General features: G+C 33.0%; 3 protein-coding genes and 1 long non-coding RNA gene across 4 annotated transcripts; 2 read left to right on the forward strand and 2 right to left on the reverse strand.

The window, feature by feature from the left end:
- Nucleotides 1-4,759: 4,759 nt before the first annotated feature.
- On the reverse strand, nt 4,760-5,397 carry LOC107061422 (uncharacterized). Its single transcript, XR_001473968.1, has 2 exons — nt 5,183-5,397; nt 4,760-5,045 (listed from the first exon to the last, which is right to left on the reverse strand). It is a non-coding gene; the product is annotated as an uncharacterized lncRNA (long non-coding RNA).
- Nucleotides 5,398-8,357: 2,960 nt separating this feature from the next.
- On the forward strand, nt 8,358-10,304 carry LOC102595041 (cytochrome P450 76A2-like). The gene is made up of 2 exons (XM_006339047.2): nt 8,358-9,312; nt 9,492-10,304. The coding sequence occupies exons 1-2, from the start codon at nt 8,398-8,400 to the stop codon at nt 10,092-10,094; spliced, it is 1,518 nt and encodes a 505-aa protein (XP_006339109.1). The 5' UTR covers nt 8,358-8,397; the 3' UTR covers nt 10,095-10,304.
- A 1,999-nt stretch (nt 10,305-12,303) lies between these two features.
- On the forward strand, nt 12,304-14,501 carry LOC102594703 (cytochrome P450 76A2). Its single transcript, XM_006339046.2, has 2 exons — nt 12,304-13,218; nt 13,824-14,501. The coding sequence occupies exons 1-2, from the start codon at nt 12,304-12,306 to the stop codon at nt 14,427-14,429; spliced, it is 1,521 nt and encodes a 506-aa protein (XP_006339108.1). The 3' UTR covers nt 14,430-14,501.
- Nucleotides 14,502-15,784: 1,283 nt separating this feature from the next.
- On the reverse strand, nt 15,785-17,580 carry LOC102595697 (cytochrome P450 76A2-like). The gene is made up of 2 exons (XM_006339049.2): nt 16,666-17,580; nt 15,785-16,580 (listed from the first exon to the last, which is right to left on the reverse strand). Exons 1-2 carry the CDS (start codon nt 17,578-17,580, stop codon nt 15,975-15,977), a joined length of 1,521 nt encoding a protein of 506 aa, XP_006339111.1. The 3' UTR covers nt 15,785-15,974.
- Nucleotides 17,581-19,672: the final 2,092 nt, after the last annotated feature.

Genomic DNA, 19,672 nt, shown 5'->3' on the forward strand with positions numbered 1-19,672 from the left:
TTTTTATTAATCCAACAAAACAATGACGAATTGCTAAAATAAATCTCATTCTTTATTTAATAAATAAAACAACAATAATTTTGTGAACCCAATAATTCCTACTTTATCATTATTAGCATCGAAATCAAGAAATGAACAACATCATGACCCATTCATTTTAAGACATCACAACTAATGAACGAAAATAGATAAATAAAAATAACCACCAATAAAGTTACTTTCATTCATTAAAGAGATATAACACTTAACACATTCTTCATTTTAATCAAATTATGAATAAAATAAAAGTGTAAGAAAACTTATCATAATAATTACATCAAATTCCATAAATAAATTAAATAAAAAGATAAAGTAAAGTTGAATACCGCAAAATCTTAACCGAAGCTCGATTAGAACACCCACAACTTTTGTAGGTTGTTTGTGATGGTATATGTGTTTGTGTTGATATGAAAAAAAATGGGTAAGGAAGAAAAGATGTGAATGTGTTGGTGAATTTTTAAAAGAAGAATCCAACAAGGATGTGTATTTTTTGGTTTCTTTGTATTTGCAGATTGTGCTTTTTCTTGTTTCCTTTTTTCTGTTTTTTTTTTGTCTCTCCCTGTATGTGTATATGGTGTTGTCTATATATGGGAAATGTAGGTGTAGTAGTGTGTAGATGTGTGTGTAGACAGTAGTGGTGTAGTGGTGTAGTGTGTAGACGTGTGAGTATGTGTGTATAGTGGGGGGGATTATGGTGTAGTGAGGTGAAATGGGGTTGTGGGGTAGTGTAGATATATATAAATATAAAATATAATAATTAAAAATATTAACTAATTATTCTTAATTAATATAAATATATATATAAAAAAAAAGCTAGTTAAAAAATAATTAAGAAACACTAGTTTATTTTATTAAATATACATTAAAATAAAACGTATGTTTTTTGTAGTTTCCTAATCTTTTAAAATAAACTTACTAAAATACGATGAAAAAAATAAAAATAAAATAAAAAAAATATTTGATTTATATAAAAAAGCAATATTCATGTACTAAAAAAAAGGTGTAATACCTTAAGTTCGGTCAAAAATTACGTGTCTACAAGGTGTGTGGGCAAGTTATGTTGATGTTGGCACCTGGGCTTCTGGAACCACCCTCCATTCTGGAGCCAGAGGGTTCTGAGTAACCTCAATCTCACATTTAAAGAAGTGATTATCTATCTTGAAAAAATCCTTGTCGTCTACACTAGGATTTTTTTTTAATTTTGTTCCTATAAGATATGAATTATTGAAGGCTAGCAAGTCTTTTTGGTTTTCAACTTCAAAGAGATCTAGAGAAATACAATATCGTAAACTCCATTTTTATGCAATAGCTCGCAAACCACACAAAATCGGTAAACTGCACTACACAAGCCCCGTTCAACTAGCTCGACCCAGTAGACAAACCCTCTACTCTTGCAGACAAGGGATTTCGAATTTGAGACCTTCATTATGGATGTCCCAAGCCAAACCATCTAAGCAAGGCAATATTATATCCCATAACCAACATAATATTATATTTGGAAATCATGTCTCCTTTGTAAGCAATAAGAAATTGTTGGATTGGTACAAGTCGTATGTCGCTCTATGTGGACAAACTAACATGTTGTATTCTAGGTGTTTTGATGATCCTCACAAATGCAGGGACCCGATCCCTGGCAGAGTGCTCTCATCCAAGTTCAAAATGGTGTACAGTTGTAAAGTTGTTTCACCAACCGTACTTCACCAATAGGAAGGGCGGACGAGGTTGTTTGTTTTAGTGGTCAAAACTCGTGTTGGTGATTGATATATACAACAATAAACAAACAACATTAATCATTCAAAAAGAGAGAGAGCTAAGCAAGTCTTTTCAAGAACTCAAGCATCAAAGAACACACTGCAAGGGACCTGGTCCCGGAAAGACTGCGTACGTGAAACAGACAAAAAAACAGCTGTCAAAAAGTTGTCAACTCTTATATGGTTGGTGCACGTCTTTTTAGAGAAGCAAGCTCTTTGGCAATGATGTCGTCCTCAGGGGTTTGGGTCCATTTGATATAGTCTCTTCTCAAAAGACACAAACTCAAGATTTGACAAACAAAGTAAAATTTCTGAAAATTCATAAGCTCACAAAGAAGAAGTCATCTTCAAGGATGAACATTGTTCATACTCAACAAAGGACCTAATGAAGTGCTGAAGCGTCGTTGTTGTATTTTTGAGCTTTGTGTTTTATGTTCTTATATTGTAAATCTATTCCTAAGTTATAAAGGCTAGTAGATCAGTTGCTTGTCTAAGTCTTTAATTTGAGTCGTATTAACTAGAGCTAGTTAGTTGAATCATCTACGTTTTTAGTCAAGCCTTTTTGCATCATTGTTTTGATGTTCTCTTGGGTAGAGTTGCCTAGGAATGTCAACAAGAGTTAGTTGATGTGTGGTGCAGCAGAGTTGCTGCTTGTTTATGCTCTTATCATCGAGATCAGAGTTGGTGGTTAGCCTTGTTGGGTTCTTAAAGTCTAGATCAATTAGAGTTAATTGGTTTAGTGGGAAATACAGTTATTGCTTAGTTTCCTTTGTTGTAGAGTTGCTACCGTAAGGGGGAAGGGATTAAAGAGATTTAATTCCTAAGTTGCAAGAGTTTGTAATCTGAAACTTTGCTCCGTTTGAGTGATGGAGTTTGGGTTGAAATCCTGTGAGTACAGGTCGTGGTTTTCACCGCCCTTGAGCAAGGGGTTTCCACGTAAAATCCTTGTGCTTGATTTACTTTGAGTTATCTATTTTCCGCACTAATATTATGTCGAGGGACTGGTCCAATGATCACTGGTGGACGCATCCATTCTAACATAACCCTTTATGAAAGAAATAAAATACAAAAACACATACTCTCTTCTTTTCTTTTAATAACTATGGTATCTGAGCCAACTTATGCGCACCTCGACTAATTCCACAGAATACATGTCACCTCCTCCCAACAATATGAACCAAGTAACTCTGTCCACCTAGGACAATTGGAAAGAAATCACGTAGTGATTTTGTCTATGCTAGGATTGAACCCGAGAGATCATGAAACTATCAGTTTCCAAGATAAACGTAGTCAGCTTGAAGCAATTTCTTTTTCGACACAGATTCTACAAGACTTCAACTACTATTACCATGTACGTAATCGTTGTTCATGCTACTGTTTAGTTCTCAGAAATTGGAAGATTTCAGTCTTTCCAATTTCTTCTTCTACATAAATCTTGATTAGGAAGAGGAAATGGAAATATCATAGTAGACAATGATCTTCTAGGTTTTCTTTTTTGGGTAATAATGAAGTTCTAGCTAGTAAAGATAGTAAGAACAACAATATACCCCTACCTCATGGAAGTAGAGAAATTATTTCCGAAAGACCCCCAACTCAGGCACCGCATATCAAAGAAAGGAAGTCAAAACAAATACTAGAAAAAAACATTGCATAGCATGGAGGAAAAAGGAACCGTAACAACAGCAAAAGTAAAGATAGCAAGTAAAATTTGCATAAATCCAAAAGCACACCCTCTCTAAACCTCCGAGAAAATGATCAAAATGGTCCTTAATGTATGGGTTTGATTCCATTTTGGTCCTTAATATATGAACTTGATGGAAATTGTCCTTTATGTATCATAAATTGTGATCAATTTGGTTCTTAACCCTAAAATTAATATATTTCTTTTTTTTTTGTCCGTCAAAATACACGGAATATGTAAAAGATGCGCTCGTTCAAGACTTTCCTTCCCTTGTTTCCAAAAATTCCAAAAGGGCACATCTAATTTTTTTTAACCAAAGGTCAAAATCGCTCCTGACAGAGCGATTTTCTTCTGACAAAATTGACGCCATTACTCCTTTAAAAAACATAAAAATCGCTGCCGGTCCAAAAAAAAATTTCTTTTTTCTTTAAAATCGCTAGTGTGAAATTTTTTTATCAACGCTACCCCAGCAGCGTTTAAAAAATAGAAATAGCTGCTATAGCAGCCATTTTCTTTAAAAAGTTTAATTTTTTTTTTTGTTAAAAATTCCCAAGGCGAGGACTTCTTAAAAAAATAATGGAAAATCGCTCCACATGTAGCGATTTTAGTTTAAATTTTTTTTTTAAATAATCGCTGCCAAAGCAGCGATTTCAGTAAGAATTTTTATTATTATTTTCCAATTGTTGCTAGCAATCAAAATGTATACAATAAAAAATTATAAAGTAACTCAATTGGGAAATTAGCGATTTCCCATTATTTTTTTAAGCAGTCCTCGCCTCGGAAATTTTTAATAAAAAAAAATTTAAACTTTTTTAAGAAAATGACTACTATAACAGCTATTTCTATTTTTTAAACTTGTTAAAAAATAAATCACAGCAGCGATTTTAAAGAAAAAAGAAAAAAAAAATTGTATCGACAGCGATTTTTATGTTTTTTAAAGGAGTAACGGCGTCAATTTTGTTAGAAGAAAATCGCTCCGTCAGGAGCGATTTTGCCCTTTTGGTTAACCACATTTTGATGTGCCCTTTTGGAATTTTTGGAAACAGGGGAAGGAAAGTCTTGAACGAGCACATCTTTTACATATTCCGTGTATTTTGATGGCAAAAAAATATATATATATTAATTTTAGGGTTAAGGACCAAATTGATCACAATTTATAATACATAAAGGACCATTTTCATGAAGTTCATATATTAAGGACCAAATGGAATCAAAGCCCATACATTAGGGACCATTTTGATCATTTTCCCCTAAACCTCCCCACAATAACTTCCATTTTATGCAGAAGAAAACTAAACTACTCTTGAGTATTTATATAGAGAAGATCATTGTCACTGTCAGATGAGAAACCATACAAAAACTATAACAATTAATGCAAAATATTAATCTGTTAGACCATTATCACATCACAAAATTTGTTTATCACCAAAAACTTAGCGAAATAACAAAGGATCAAAATAAAATATAATGTAAACAGAAATATAGTCTTTAGATTCAAAATTGAGACTCACAGTGCTGGTGTGGTAGTTTCCTCTTTTCTACGCAGCATTTAATCAGATGACTCGCGCATATTCCTTCACCAAATTCCACATTACAGCAAACAAATTTCAAATTAGGATGAAAAAAGAAGCAGTGATAAATATACCGATCAACAAATTGGGCAGATTAACTGCAAATTCCAAATATGACACACTAATTCTCATATACATACTGATCGTAGAAGTTCGCCGCCAGCGGAGAGGATGTTCGAGGAGGAGCAATTAGCGCCACCGCAGGCGAAAGTGAATCAGCGGTGATAGGCCATGACTTAGGGCTCGATAAATCTCCATCGCCATTTCCCCAATTTTCCTCTTATGTGAAGAAGAAGGGGAAAATTACTTGTGAATTGCAAAAAGGAGAAAAGAAGAGGGAAAAGGGTGGGTCGGGTTTGAGTGAAAATTTCGCGGGTTAATCCTTTTTGGACAATATTTTAATAATAAATGATACTCCCTCCATTTTACTTTGTTTATTTTGTTTTGATTTAAGACAAGAATTTTTTAAAAAATTTTGTGATTATAAACTCTATATACAAAAACTAAAAATATAGGATAAATTAATCAAAACGAAAGATTATACTGTATTTAATTATTCAAAAGCCAAAAACGAATTATATTACATCTTCAAGAGCTAAAAAAAAATAACCTTCAAATTAATTTAAAGCTTCTGACACCAACAAGGATTGTGGTGAAGTGGTAAGTATTCATTCATTCTTAACCAAGAGGTCTCGGGTTCGAGCCCCCTTGGATACGGAGTCGTCTTTGTTAGGGAGCGTTTTACCACCCAATGTGGGACTTTCCGACGCAAATTCAAATTTAGTCGGGCTCCAATGTGAATATCAAACACCGAGTGGGAAACCAAAAAAAATAATTCAAACCTTGTGTCACATCATATAGAGCCTATTTTAACAGCTCTATAATCTATACGAAAACATTGACTTTGTCATCCCTTTTAATTGTGTCACACACCCATAAATAATACTGATTGAAAATTGTCCAAAACACAATATATTATTATGGACCGATCACATGGGCAAATCCCAAGGAAGACGTATCTCATATTATCCTTAATATTAAATAACTATATACTTCCTCTTGTCTAATTTTTTTTTTTACTTATCTTTTTTACAAATTAAGAAATGATAATATTTTTATCTATTATATTTTTAATTTATTAACATTAAGTAATGTTATGAAAAATATAATGATTAGAGATATTTGAAATCTTATCAATTAATAGAGATAAAATAATAAACTCTCTATAGCAATCAATATTTTCTTAATAGGTATATTAAGTCGAAGTTTGTCAAGTAAAAAGAAAAAGAGGGAATAACATAATAATAGTCAAATTTAAAATTCTAAGACATGAAAAAATAATTTAACAATATACACTTCTAAGTACGTTTTAAAAAATTATATATAAGTCGAATCAATATGAATTAAGTAATACTCCTATAAAATTGAACAATAATAGATACTACTCCATAGCTTTTAAGTTAACAATTAACTGTACTAATAAGTCCATGGGAATCCATATGTAACATGAGTTAAAATTTAATTCTAACAATTTTTTTACTTAAAAAAGGAACTGCATGCATAAAGTGGAAATATATTATTGAGTTTGCCAATAACACGCGAATATAATTATTTAAAAGAGTTCTTATCTTTGACGTAGTAATTAATTATACTTGAGCATGTTTTAATCACGTAATTAACATTAAAGAGACACTGTTTGACCCTGCCGATCAACTTATTTTACTCTTTTTTACCCTCGAAAGTTATTATTATTCGTTCATTTAAAAAAAGATGAAATATTTTCTATGTAAAATAATTTTATTTTATTTTTTTTGTTTAACTTTAATAAGAAGCTTTAATAGCTACACAAATCTTATATATTCTTAAGGCCATAAATTTTTAACATTCTTTACTTTTGTTTAATTTCATAATAAATTAAATTACGTCATATAAATATGAAACGAAAGAAGGTATGTCACCAACATGGGTTGTGGTGCACTGGTGGGAGTGCTTCACCCTTAACCAGAGGTTTCGGGTTCGAGCCCTGGTATGGAGAAAATCATGTTGGGAGCGTCACCCTCGAATGGGCCCTGCAAAGTGCAATTTGGATTTAGTCGGAGCTCCAATGTGGACTCTGGACACCGGATGGGAAAAAAAAAAGAAAAAAAGGTATGTCAAGTAAAAATGGATTCGAACTGAAGAAATTTTATGGTTTAACTTCTATCATATCAATTTCAACGGGCCAACTGGATAGCAATTTTTTCAACATTTTATTAATTATTATTTTACTTAGTAATCTCAATTATTTTGTCACAAACAAAAAAATATTGTGTATCATTTAGTGGACATAATTTATCATTAACTTGATATTATTGAGTCATTAAAAATGTTAATCCCAACCTAATAATACAAGTCAAATGGGCCACAAGTTTAATTTAAAAAGAAAAATCAAAAGTCATTATCTAGTTGACATAGACATGACACTCGTTCGGTTCGAATTTACTACATATATTTATAAAATAAAATTAAAATAATAAGTTTACTATTTTATCTTTATGTTAATAATTTGAGAGTATAATAGAAAAAAAAAATTCTTTCTCAATTCGTCAAAAATAACAAGTAAAAGTAGAACCCCTATTTGACAAGTAAATTCGATCGGAAGGAGCATATGGCTAGAGAGGTGGACATGATGCCAATATTTGAACTTTTATCTATTATATTCAATACACATTTGTCAATTGTCATTGATTATTGTCATTTTTTAACACCCCACTTCACGATAAGTGCTTAGCATCTGGTGCGTGAACGAGTCTTTTGAACTTTTATCTTGCTCTAATATCATGTGAAATTAGGTATTATGCCTAACTTAACCCCCAAAAGCGAGCTCAAGGGAGTATTGCCCAAGACTTATACAGAGTTCACCCATCTCATTAATCATTAATGTGAGACTTTTGTCATTTTCTTGACATTAGTTTTCCTAATTACTCCTTATATTCGACTATTTTGCTATATTAGTGCCCACTCATTCGGGGTAAAGGTTATCAAATTATTAGAGTTGTCAATATAAGTCAGTTCAATTGGGACTGCAAGACTGCAACCCACTTAGAGGGTTCGGTTGGCTGTTTTAAGGGTCCTTTAAATGAGGGGTTAGTCCCACTTGACCCGTTAAATTTCAAAATCTATGTAGGTTGAGCCGACACAATATAAAATTCAGGATCCATTGAATAAACAATTCCAAGTTAAAAGGGTTATGAGATAGGTGAAATCATTTAATAGAACTTTATCTATCAGACCATGTTTCAAAAATAAATAATTATAAATAAGAGCTTATCATTACACAATTTACAGCAAACCAGTAAAGTCAACCAAAAAAAAAATGGAATGGGAATGGAGCTATCTGTTTTTCTCTGCAATCATCTTGTTACCAGTTTTGATCCTATTTTTTTCTCAGAAAAAGAGTACTAAATGTTCTTACAAATTACCTCCAGGACCACCTGGATTACCAATTTTTGGTAACATGTTTGAACTAGGAAAAGAGCCTTACAAAAAAATGTCAGTTCTACAACAGAAATATGGCCCTGTTTTGGGGTTAAAACTTGGCCCCTCAACAAACATTATGGTTGTTCAAACAGCTCATGCTGCTGCAGAATTATTTAAGAACCATGATACTTCCTTCGCAGATCGACCAATGGTCGATGTAAATCTGGCACATAATTACTATCAAGGGTCTCTGGCTATAGGCCGATATGGCTCCTTTTGGCGATTTCAAAGGCGGATATGTACTGTGGAAATGTTTGTACACAAAAAAATCAGTGAAACAGTTCCAATAAGGCGAAAATGTGTGGATAATATGTTAAAATGGATAGAGAAAGCAGGGAGTTCTGCTGAAAAAGGAAGTGGAATTGAGGTAACGCGTTTTGTATTCCTAGCATCGTTTAATATGCTAGGGAATTTGGTTCTATCGAAAGACTTGGCTGATCCAGAATCCGAGGAGGCCTCGGATTTCTTCAATGCTATGAAGGGAATCATGGAGTGGTCAGGTATTGCTAATGTTTCTGATATATTTCCACTTCTTAGAAAGTTTGATTTACAAAAATTGAGGAAGAAGATGACACGAGACATGGGGAAGGCCATGGAGATCATGTCTATGTTACTCAAAGAACGCGAGGAAGAACGAAAGAAAGGTATGGAGAAGAGGAAAGATTTCTTGGATGTGTTGCTTGAATTCGAAGGCACTGGAAAAGATGAACCAGCTAAATTATCAGAACATGAGATCAAAGTATTAATAGTGGTAAGTTTTAAAGATCTCAAAATTTTGCTATTATATTATTCGAAATTTTCATAGATACACTTATCTCATATTTGTGATCTAGTGTGAAAGTGGTTGACTATATCTGTTCGAAACTTGAAATTGTTTATACTGACAGTGTATAAAACTTAAACTCGTGTTGCATATGTATGAAACAACAGGAAATGTTTTTAGCTGGTTCAGAGACGACGAGCAGCAGTGTAGAATGGGCACTAACAGAGCTTTTGCGTCATCCAGAAGCAATGGCCAAAGTGAAAACAGAGATATCAAAAGTAGTAGGATTAAGCAAGTTTGAAGAAAGTGATATCGAAAATCTTCCTTATATGCAAGCTGTAATCAAAGAATCACTTCGTTTACATCCTCCTCTGCCTTTCTTGATCCCAAGAAAGACAATTCAAGACACTAAGTTCATGGGGTACGACATTCCAAAAGGCACTCAAGTCCTCGTAAATGCCTGGGCAATTGGAAGAGATCCTGAATGTTGGGACGACCCAATGAGTTTCAAGCCTGAGAGGTTTCTTGGCTCAAAAATAGACGTGAAGGGTCAGAATTATGAGCTAATTCCATTTGGTGCTGGACGAAGAATGTGTGTTGGCTTGCCTTTAGGCCATCGAATGATGCATTTCGCTCTGGGATCGTTGCTTCATGAATTCGAATGGGAGCTTCCTGATGGTGTCTCTCCTAAATCTATCAATATGGATGAAAGCATGGGAGTAACAGCAAGAAAACGCGACTCTTTGAAAGTCATACCAAAAAAGGCTTGACTATTTATCATAGTTACATAGTAACGACAAGAGGGAGTTGGGTAAACACCCTCACTTCAAACCTTATCGAGCCAAACAGTATTTGAGACTTTCTAATTATGTATGCTTATATATTTTTCTTTGTAATACTACCAAGTATTTGTAGTGCTTGTACTAAATGTATATTTACTAGATCTTTGAATAAGATTATAATTTGGAGAAATTCATATATGAATGATTTAAACTTATAGATTAATACCACTAGTTAATTAACTCCCCACTTTCAAATTTATCGCGAAAATTAGTACATTTCCTAGTTATGCGGTACTTAACTTTGCAATAATAAACCTCTTAAAGAATTAGAAGGCCTAGTATACTGCGATGTGTGATTTGATCGAAATTCTGATTTTACAAACTCGGAAGGAGAAACTGTCATCCCAGTCAATCCAATTGGGATGCCCTGGACCTGACATGTCACTTGGAAAGAGTAACATGAAGCTCAGAATTGGGGTGTAGTCAATACTCCCAAATAAAAAGGGAATTGATCTATGGTCAATTTCGTAACAAATCAAATAAAGATGAATTTCTATTTGTACCTCGTAAAAAAAGCTATACAACTTCATAGAGAAAAATAAATAAATTTGCACACACCTAGTGATCATATAAATTTTTTATCATTTAATCATAGTTAATTTATATATGTACTAACATAATATCAAAGTGTGAATATCCGTCAGGATCTATGAGTCGTTACAAGGAGATGGAGCAACTAGTGAGTATTTGTTAAGACTCTTTTATTATTTTATGTGTCATTCAATTAATATTAAACTCATAAGTAATAGTATGAAGAACAAATCTTATCTACTAAACTGATTACTTATGATGCATCAAATGAAGTCTTAATTTTTATAAATTAATCCTTCCTCCATTGATTATGTTACCACATATTTTCTGTGTTACTTTATTCTATGATTAAGATAAGGATGAAGAAAATAATACTTTGATTAACGCTCTTACTTCTCTCTGGGATAATATCTTTTGCTTCGGTGTTTGATCATGAAAACTTTTCACTGAATTAAATTTTGAACCTAGAAGTTTTAAGTATTTGAAAACAATAAAAATGTATTTTCATTCTAAATACTCATAAAAAAGTTAAAGATAACTCCAAATTTTATTGGTGTCGAAACCGAGTTGCACCAATTTTTAAATATTATTTTCATTTTAAAAATAACTTTTTTTAAAATTTTACATTACTTAATAGACATGTTCTTGTCATTTTAATTTTTTTTAAAATTTTACACTACTCCAAACATGGCTAAATTTATGTTTTTGTAGACATGTTCTTTGTCATTTTCCTTCTAGAAGAAACTCCAAGCAAAATCTGCTTTCCCATTTAATTCTGTCACACCCCATAAATATATGTTCATCAAAATTGCCAGTCCAAACACATTGAATTCATGGTCCCACCATGAGATTGAATATTTCTAAAATCAGGATAAGAATCGAACTCTTATCAAAGATGAAAACAAAGATAATCAACTGATATTGAATATTTTGTCCGATTCTTTTATAATTTACTATTCCAAATTTTTACTATTATCGATCTCTTATAACTTTTTAAATATATACCTCTTCTCTCATATTTAAACTATCTTAATCTCGCATCCAAACATGTAGGACAGGTAAAACTTACATAAAGCATAGGGAGATACATATTCGTGAAAAGCAAAAAGCCCTACAGTGGGGGGATTGACCAACTACGAATAGTAATCGCAGTTATTTGGCCACAAATAACAAAATAGTGTTTGTCATTATGTGAGATAAATAGTTGGAAATGAATAAAGCCAAAAAAAAAAAAAACACATTTTGTGGACATAATTTATCATTGCCCTAATATTATTGAGGCATAATTATAGCTCGAGACCCCAACCTTTGATCGAAGCCAAAATTTAATCTTTATAAATTTTTAATGTGATTATAGAATTTGAACTAAAATTATTAGGTTCGATCGAATTTGCTCCGACTATTTTTCCTAATTACTCACACCACATCAATTACCAAGTTCAGAATGATAACTAAGACAAATAATTTAGATGCGCACCGAATAAACGATGACTAAGTAAAAGTGGTTATGAGGTGATGGCAAGCAATGTAACATTATAAGTAGGAGCTCCCATCACATAATTTATAGCAAACCAAAGAAATCACCAAAAAAAAAGAAGAAAGAGAGATGGAATGGGAATGGAGCTATCTGTTTTTTTCTTCAATCATATTGTTATCAGTTTTCATCCTATTTTTTTCACAGAAAAAGAGTACTAAATGTTGCTACAAATTACCTCCAGGACCACCTGGATTACCAATTTTTGGCAACATGTTTGAACTAGGAACAGAGCCCTTCAAAAAAATGTCAGTTCTAAAACAGAAATATGGCCCTGTTTTGTGGTTAAAACTTGGCACCTCAACAAATATTATGGTTGTTCAAACAGCTCAGGCTGCTGCAGAGTTATTCAAGAACCATGATATTTCCTTTGCGGATCGATTCATACCTGATGTAAATCAGGCACATAGTTACTATCAAGGGTCCTTGGCTTTAGCCCCATATGGTCCCTTTTGGCGGTTTCAAAGACGGATATGTACTGTGGAAATGTTTGTACACAAAAAAATCAGTGAAACAGTGCCAGTAAGGCGAAAATGTGTGGATAATATGTTAAAATGGATAGAAAAAGCAGCAAATTCTGCTGAAAAAGGAAGTGGAATTGAGGTAACGCGGTTTGTGTTCCTAGCATCGTTTAATATGCTAGGGAATTTGATTCTATCGAAAAACTTGGCTGATCCAGAATCCGAGGAGGCCTCGGAGTTCTTCAATGCCATGAAGGGGATTATGGAGTGGTCAGGTATTACTAATGTTTCTGATATATTTCCGTTTCTTAGAAAGTTTGATTTACAAAGTTTGAGGAAGAAGATGACACGAGACATGGGGAAGGCCATTGAGATCATGTCTATGTTTCTCAAGGAACGCGAGGAAGAACGAAAGAAAGGTATGGAGAAGAGGAAAGATTTCTTGGATGTTTTGCTTGAATTCGAAGGCACTGGAAAAGATGAACCAGCTAAATTATCAGAACATGAGATCAAAATATTCATATTGGTAAGTTTTTTTAAAATCTCTAGACTTCTATTTTCAACACTAATGATCTTCATTTCAGTTAGTTGTATTTGCATAAGAAAACTCTGTTCTGCTTAGCCAATAACATCTGGTCCTCACTCCTCTATCTTCATTTCTTATCTTCTACTACTATTAAGTTGTCGCAGAGCAGTAGAGGTAGGCCGAAATAGTATTGATGAGATGTGATTAGACAGGACATGGTCTTATAATACTGAGGAGATGACTTTAGATAGGAAGGAGTGGAGGTCGCGTATCAGGATAGAAGGTTAGTAGGGATAGTGTATGTTGTAGTACTAGTCGTACCCGTGTAGTTCTTGTCATGTGTTGTTTCTTGTATTTCGATTATCACACTATTTTCCTATTGTTATTTTTCCCTTTCTTGTAAACTTTACACTCATTTCCTCTTCTTTTACTTGAGTTTGATGCACTTGAGCCGAGGGTCTTTCGGAAATAGCATTGTCTAGTATTTATTCTGCAGCATATGTTATTACTTTGTACCATGAAATTTGATTTGTTCTATGAGTTCAAAAATTGTTTACACTGACTATGCATACAACTAAAACTGTTCCATATGTATGAAACTTCAGGAAATATTTTTAGCCGGTTCAGAGACGACTAGCAACAGCGTAGAATGGGCACTAACAGAGCTTTTGCGCCATCCAGAAGCAATGGCCAAAGTGAAAACAGAGATATCAAAAGTTATAGGACCAAACAGGAAGTTTGAAGAAAGTGACATCGAAAACCTTCCTTATATGCAATCTGTAATCAAAGAATCGCTTCGTTTACATCCTCCTCTGCCTTTCTTGCTCCCAAGAGAGACAATTCAAGACACCAAGTTCATGGGGTACGACGTGCCAAAAGGTACTCGAGTCCTTGTAAATGCTTGGGCAATTGGAAGAGATCCTGAATGTTGGGACGACCCTATGAGTTTCAAGCCCGAGAGGTTTCTTGGCTCTAAATTAGATGTGAAGGGTCAGCATTATGAGCTAATTCCATTTGGTGCTGGACGGAGGATGTGTGTTGGTTTGCCTTTAGGCCATCGAATGATGCATTTCGCTCTAGGATCGTTGCTTCACGAATTCGAATGGGAGCTTCCTGATGGTGTCTCTCCTAAATCTATTAATATGGATGAAAGCATGGGTGCAACAGCCAGAAAACGCGACTCCTTGAAAGTAATACCAAAAAAGGCTTGACAACTTTTAGCTTGTCTTGATATATTGTTGTTACATATCATTTCATCGTGTAATGTATGTATTGTATTGTATTGTATTGTATTGTATTGTATTAATAAATATAATGTTTGGATAAATTATATAATTTCCCTCTGTTACATACAATAGGTAACAACCATCGAAACAAGCTGTCATTGTAGCATATGCCCTATTGGAAATGTCACAACTTGTTTAATGAGAAAAGGTGCCTATGCCTTTAGGAAAAAGTCACAACCTAAACTTGAACATGTGTTGTTCAAAGTAAATCCTTTTTCCTGATGTTTTTTTCGGGAAAACAACTCTTTATTTCTCATTCATACCATACGAACCCAAACATAGCAGGAGTTTTAGTGAAGCATTTGAGTTTACGATTGCTCTGTGCTCAATGCTTCTATAAACTCCATTGCTCAATATCTGTGCGCCAAGTCAAATAACATATGCAAAACAGTATTATAGATATTAGAAAATTATCTCTTTCTTACAAAAATAAGATTATATAGCATCTAGCTAACTTGCAAGTAAATGGAATAAGTGCAATCCCACTAGCGGGATTTAGGGAGGGTAATGTGTCCGTAAATCTTACCCCTACCCTGTGAAGGTAGAGAAGTTATTTTACGATAGACCTTCAACTCAAGTAAAGCATAGCAAAATCAGTAAGAAAATGAAATGTTGTAATAAAGAAGTCAGGTAGAAAAAATGATACGTATTAACTTAGTTTAAATACATGATAAAGAAAATAAGAAGATTTTTCTTTAACAATTAAAAAATAATTATATATGTGGCGGCACGTGTTATACATGCATCCAATTTTACCTGATTGAAGGTGTCATATCATCACAAAAAATGCACGAAAATACAGAAAAATTGATGTGGGGGAGGAGGTAATAGGAGCATAATTTGGATTAACAAGTATATTTGTTCGATACAGTTAAATATTTCAAATAGTTTTTAGATCTTATAAATCTCATATTTTAATATTCTTACATTGAGTCCCTAATCAAACTAAGATATACAAAACGATACAGAGGTACAATAGAATTCATGTATCACACCTTTTGGTACAATAAAATTCATGTATCACAGCTTTTGGTACAATAGAATTCATGTATCACACCTTTTGGTACAATAAAATTCATGTATCACGGCTTTTGGTACTTCAAAATACTGAGATGCCAACATCTTACCAGTCAACATTTTTTTCGCTTGAAAACGTTGATGATGTTGGGAGCACGATGCAACGGGAGAAATGATATAATCTATTCAAACGTAATTTTTATTAAAATAATATAATACATTATAAAACGATATACAACAACTATATCCAGACAAGCTAAAAGTTATTGCAATTTTTTGGTAATACTTTCAAAGAGTACGTTTTCTGGCTGTAACAACTATATCCAGATAAGCTAAACGTTAACTATTGTATATGATAATGGGAAAACAATGTTATCTATCGAAACGTTATATTTATTAAAACAATAAATTATGAAATAATATGTAATAACTATCCAGACAAGCTGTAAGTTGTCAAGCCTTTTTTGGTATTACTTTCAAAGAGTCGCGTTTTCTAGCTGTTACTCCCATGCTTTCATCCATATTAATAGATTTAGGAGAGACACCATCAGGAAGCTCCCAATCGAATTCGTGAAGCAACGATCCTAGAGCAAATTGCATCATACGATGGCCTAAAGGTAAACCAACACACATCCTCCGTCCTGCACCAAATGGAATTAGTTCATAATGCTGACCCTTCACGTCTAATTTCGAGCCAAGAAACCTCTCGGGCTTGAAACTCATAGGGTCGTCCCAACATTCAGGATCTCTTCCAATTGCCCAGGCATTTACAAGGACTCGAGTCCCTTTTAGCACGTCGTACCCCATGAACTTAGTGTCTTGAATTGTCTCTCTTGGGATCAAGAAAGGCAGAGGAGGATGTAAACGAAGTGATTCTTTGAGTACAGCTTGCATATAAGGAAGATTTTCAATGTCACTTTCTTCAAACTTGTTGTTTAATCCTACTACTTTTGATATCTCTGTTTTCACTTCGGCCATTGCTTGTGGATGGCGCAAAAGCTCTGTTAGTGCCCATTCTACGCTGCTGTTAGTCGTCTCTGTACCAGCTAAAAACAATTCCTGTTGTTTCATACATATAAAACAAACTTAATTTCATTCTAAATGAAATGAAAATCATTTAGTATATTTTTGAAAAAAAACTTACTAGTATGAATACTTTGATCTCATGTTCTGATAATTTAGCTGGTTCATCTTTTCCAGTGCCTTCAAATTCAAGCAAAACATCCAAGAAATCTTTCCTTTTCTCCATACCTTTCTTTCGTTCTTCCTCGCGTTCTTTGAGTAACATAGACATGATCTCCATCGCCTTCCCCATGTCTCGCGTCATCTTCTTCCTCAAACTTTGTAAATCAAACTTTCTAAGAAATGGAAATATATCAGAAACATTAGGAATACCTGACCACTCCATAATCCCCTTCATGGCATTGAAGAACTCCGAGGCCTCCTCGGATTCTGGATCAGCCAAGTCTTTCGATAGAATCAAATTCCCTAGCATATTAAACGATGCTAGGAACACAAAACGCGTTACCTCAATTCCACTTCCTTTTTCAGCAGAATTTGCTGCTTTCTCTATCCATTTTAACATATTATCCACACATTTTCGCCTTACTGGCACTGTTTCACTGATTTTTTTGTGTACAAACATTTCCACAGTACATATCCGTCTTTGAAACCGCCAAAAGGGACCATATCGAGCTAAAGCCGGAGATCCTTGATAGTAATTATGTGCTGAATTCACATCGACCAATGGTCGATCGGCGAAGGAAGTATCATGGTTCTTAAATAACTCTGCAGCAGCCTGAGCTGTTTGAACAACCATAATATTTGTTGAGGTGCCAACTTTTAACCCCAAAACAGGGCCATATTTCTGTTTTAGAGCTGACATTTTTTTGTATGGCTCTGTTCCTAGTTCAAACATGTTACCAAAAATTGGTAATCCAGGTGGCCCTGGAGGTAATTTGTAAGAACATTTAGTAGTTTTTTTCTTAGAAAAAAATAGGATGAAAATTGATAACAAGATGGTTGAAGAAAAAAACAGATAGCTCCATTCATATTCCATCTCTCTCTTAGTTCTTTTTCTGTTGATTTTATTTGGTTTGCAATAAATTATGTGATGAAAGGTCTTATTTATAATGTTATATTGCTTCCCATTACATCATAGCCCTTAACTTGGTTTGATTTATTCATTATCCCTTTTTTGAATATGTGAACAGGGGGAGTACATGTGTCCTAGTGAGGAGGCGCAAGAGTCCGCTGACGTTGATAGGTTTGAGGAGGTAGAGTTAGATCAAGAAAAAAAAGGGGAAAATGATTAGACAGCACGTGACATATCTCTCGATGACATGATTCTAGATAGTAAAATAAGGAGATTGATCATTATGGTAGATGGTTAAGTAGGTCGTCAAACATTTTTTCTCTTCCTAGTGGTAAATTAGGGTTCTAGTCTAGAGCACCTAACTATTTTTGTTATGGTAGCACTACCTTATATTTTGATTTTTCTTTCTTTTATTTTGGTTTTCTTTACTAAGTTATTGTCAGTATTCTTCTTTCTTCAATATTTTCATTATCTTTTAATTCTTGCATTTTTTTAAAAATTATTCTGAGAAATGATTTTCTTGAGTCAAGGTCTATCGAAACAGTCTGCCCTATATAGGGAGGAACTAGCGTTTATTGAAAATTTAATATAATGTGTATAAAATAAACTCGAAACTTAATTACTAACCTCTGATATCATTAACGTAAAATTTAAAATCTATAAGATACAATTTTGGCTCCGGGCGACGGCTGTGCTCTCGGTCAATTAATTTCAGCCCTTATTACTTGTATAATTAAGTTAGTTTAACATTTTCAATGATAAATTATGTTCATAAAACTTGTTTCTTTGCTTTCAATGATAAATTATGTCCATAAAACTTGTTTCTTTGCTTTTCACTAATATTGTCAAGTCAATGATAAATTATGTACACAAAACTTGTTTCTTTGCTTTACACTACCCAAGTGGCTTGCCCAATATTTTTTAATTTATAAAATTAAGATAAGGTTAATTTTTACTTGTTTGTCTTAAAATATTTTTTAAGATAACCTAATTCATCATCACGTAGAATCAATGACGATTTTTTGTTGTTTCGAGACATATGTTGTCTATTGCTATTTTCTTTTGTTATTTGACTTAATATCAAATATTAAAAGTAGCTAATCATAGTATAAATTAAACTTTATTCATCCAACTCAAGAAGGAAAAGAGAACAAAAGCGACTATTAGTGAGGATCGGCTTTGGATGGCTATTATATTACTTCATCTATCCACTTTTAATTGTCATGTTGCGTTTTTCAAAAGTCAATTTGACTAATTTTCAAAGTTAATTTAGATTACATTAATTCGATATTTTAAATAAAAAAAAAATAGATATTCAAAACCTATACGAAAAGTACTATTATTGACAATTTTTTGCATATCAATATGATAAAAAAAAATACATCGTAAAATGTTAATCAAAGTTATTATGGTTTGATTCTAAAAAAAAATTATGACAATTAAAAATGAACGGTGGTAGTACCATTTTATGTAGTTATTTAATACTGTCTTCATTTCATATTAACTTAATTTATGAGGCAATGCACACTTATTAAAAAAACATTTATTCAATGACATAACTTGAATTATTCTTTTCACTATTGTCCTTTGTAAAATCATAAATATAACTTTGCAAGCAGTGCAATTTTTCTCCTAGAAAATATTAAACTTTATTAACGGAAAGGATAAATATAGAAAAAATTCAAACATCTTAAACTTTGAACAATGAAAAAATCCTAAAAATTCAATTAATATGAATTAAAGGAAGTATTAAATTTAATATAAAAAACCTCCCTTAATTTATTAAATATACAAGTAAAATGAAATAACTATATTATTTTTATATAAAAATCAAGTAAAATAAATCGAAAACAATATATTCAATTCAAAGAGGGACCATGATCATTGCATTGCGTTTCGGACTTTTTGGGGTCAATTTTGGACATTTATGGATGTGACAGAACTAGAAGGGATGAAAAAGGCAAAATTGCTTCCATGTTTGTGGTCAATCATACATGATATTTTTAGATACCTTTTGAGTTTTTCTAGATGGGGCGGCTCAATTAACTTCGTGACC

The sequence above is a fragment of the Solanum tuberosum genome, unplaced genomic scaffold, assembly GCF_000226075.1.
Source record: "Solanum tuberosum cultivar DM 1-3 516 R44 unplaced genomic scaffold, SolTub_3.0 scf00008, whole genome shotgun sequence".
In the NCBI taxonomy this organism is placed as follows: Eukaryota; Viridiplantae; Streptophyta; class Magnoliopsida; order Solanales; family Solanaceae; genus Solanum; species Solanum tuberosum.

Excerpts from the sequence above, each read along its gene's own strand:
- LOC102595041 (XM_006339047.2), top strand. The coding sequence starts at position 8,398 with ATGGAATGGGAATGGAGCTATCTGTTTTTCTCTGCAATCATCTTGTTA. Across the intron at positions 9,313-9,491 it reads AGATCAAAGTATTAATAGTG|GAAATGTTTTTAGCTGGTTC; the intron begins GTAAGTTTTAAA and ends ATGAAACAACAG.
- LOC102595697 (XM_006339049.2), bottom strand. The coding sequence starts at position 17,580 with ATGGAATATGAATGGAGCTATCTGTTTTTTTCTTCAACCATCTTGTTA. Across the intron at positions 16,581-16,665 it reads AGATCAAAGTATTCATACTA|GAATTGTTTTTAGCTGGTAC; the intron begins GTAAGTTTTTTT and ends ATGAAACAACAG.
- LOC102594703 (XM_006339046.2), top strand. The coding sequence starts at position 12,304 with ATGGAATGGGAATGGAGCTATCTGTTTTTTTCTTCAATCATATTGTTA. Across the intron at positions 13,219-13,823 it reads AGATCAAAATATTCATATTG|GAAATATTTTTAGCCGGTTC; the intron begins GTAAGTTTTTTT and ends ATGAAACTTCAG.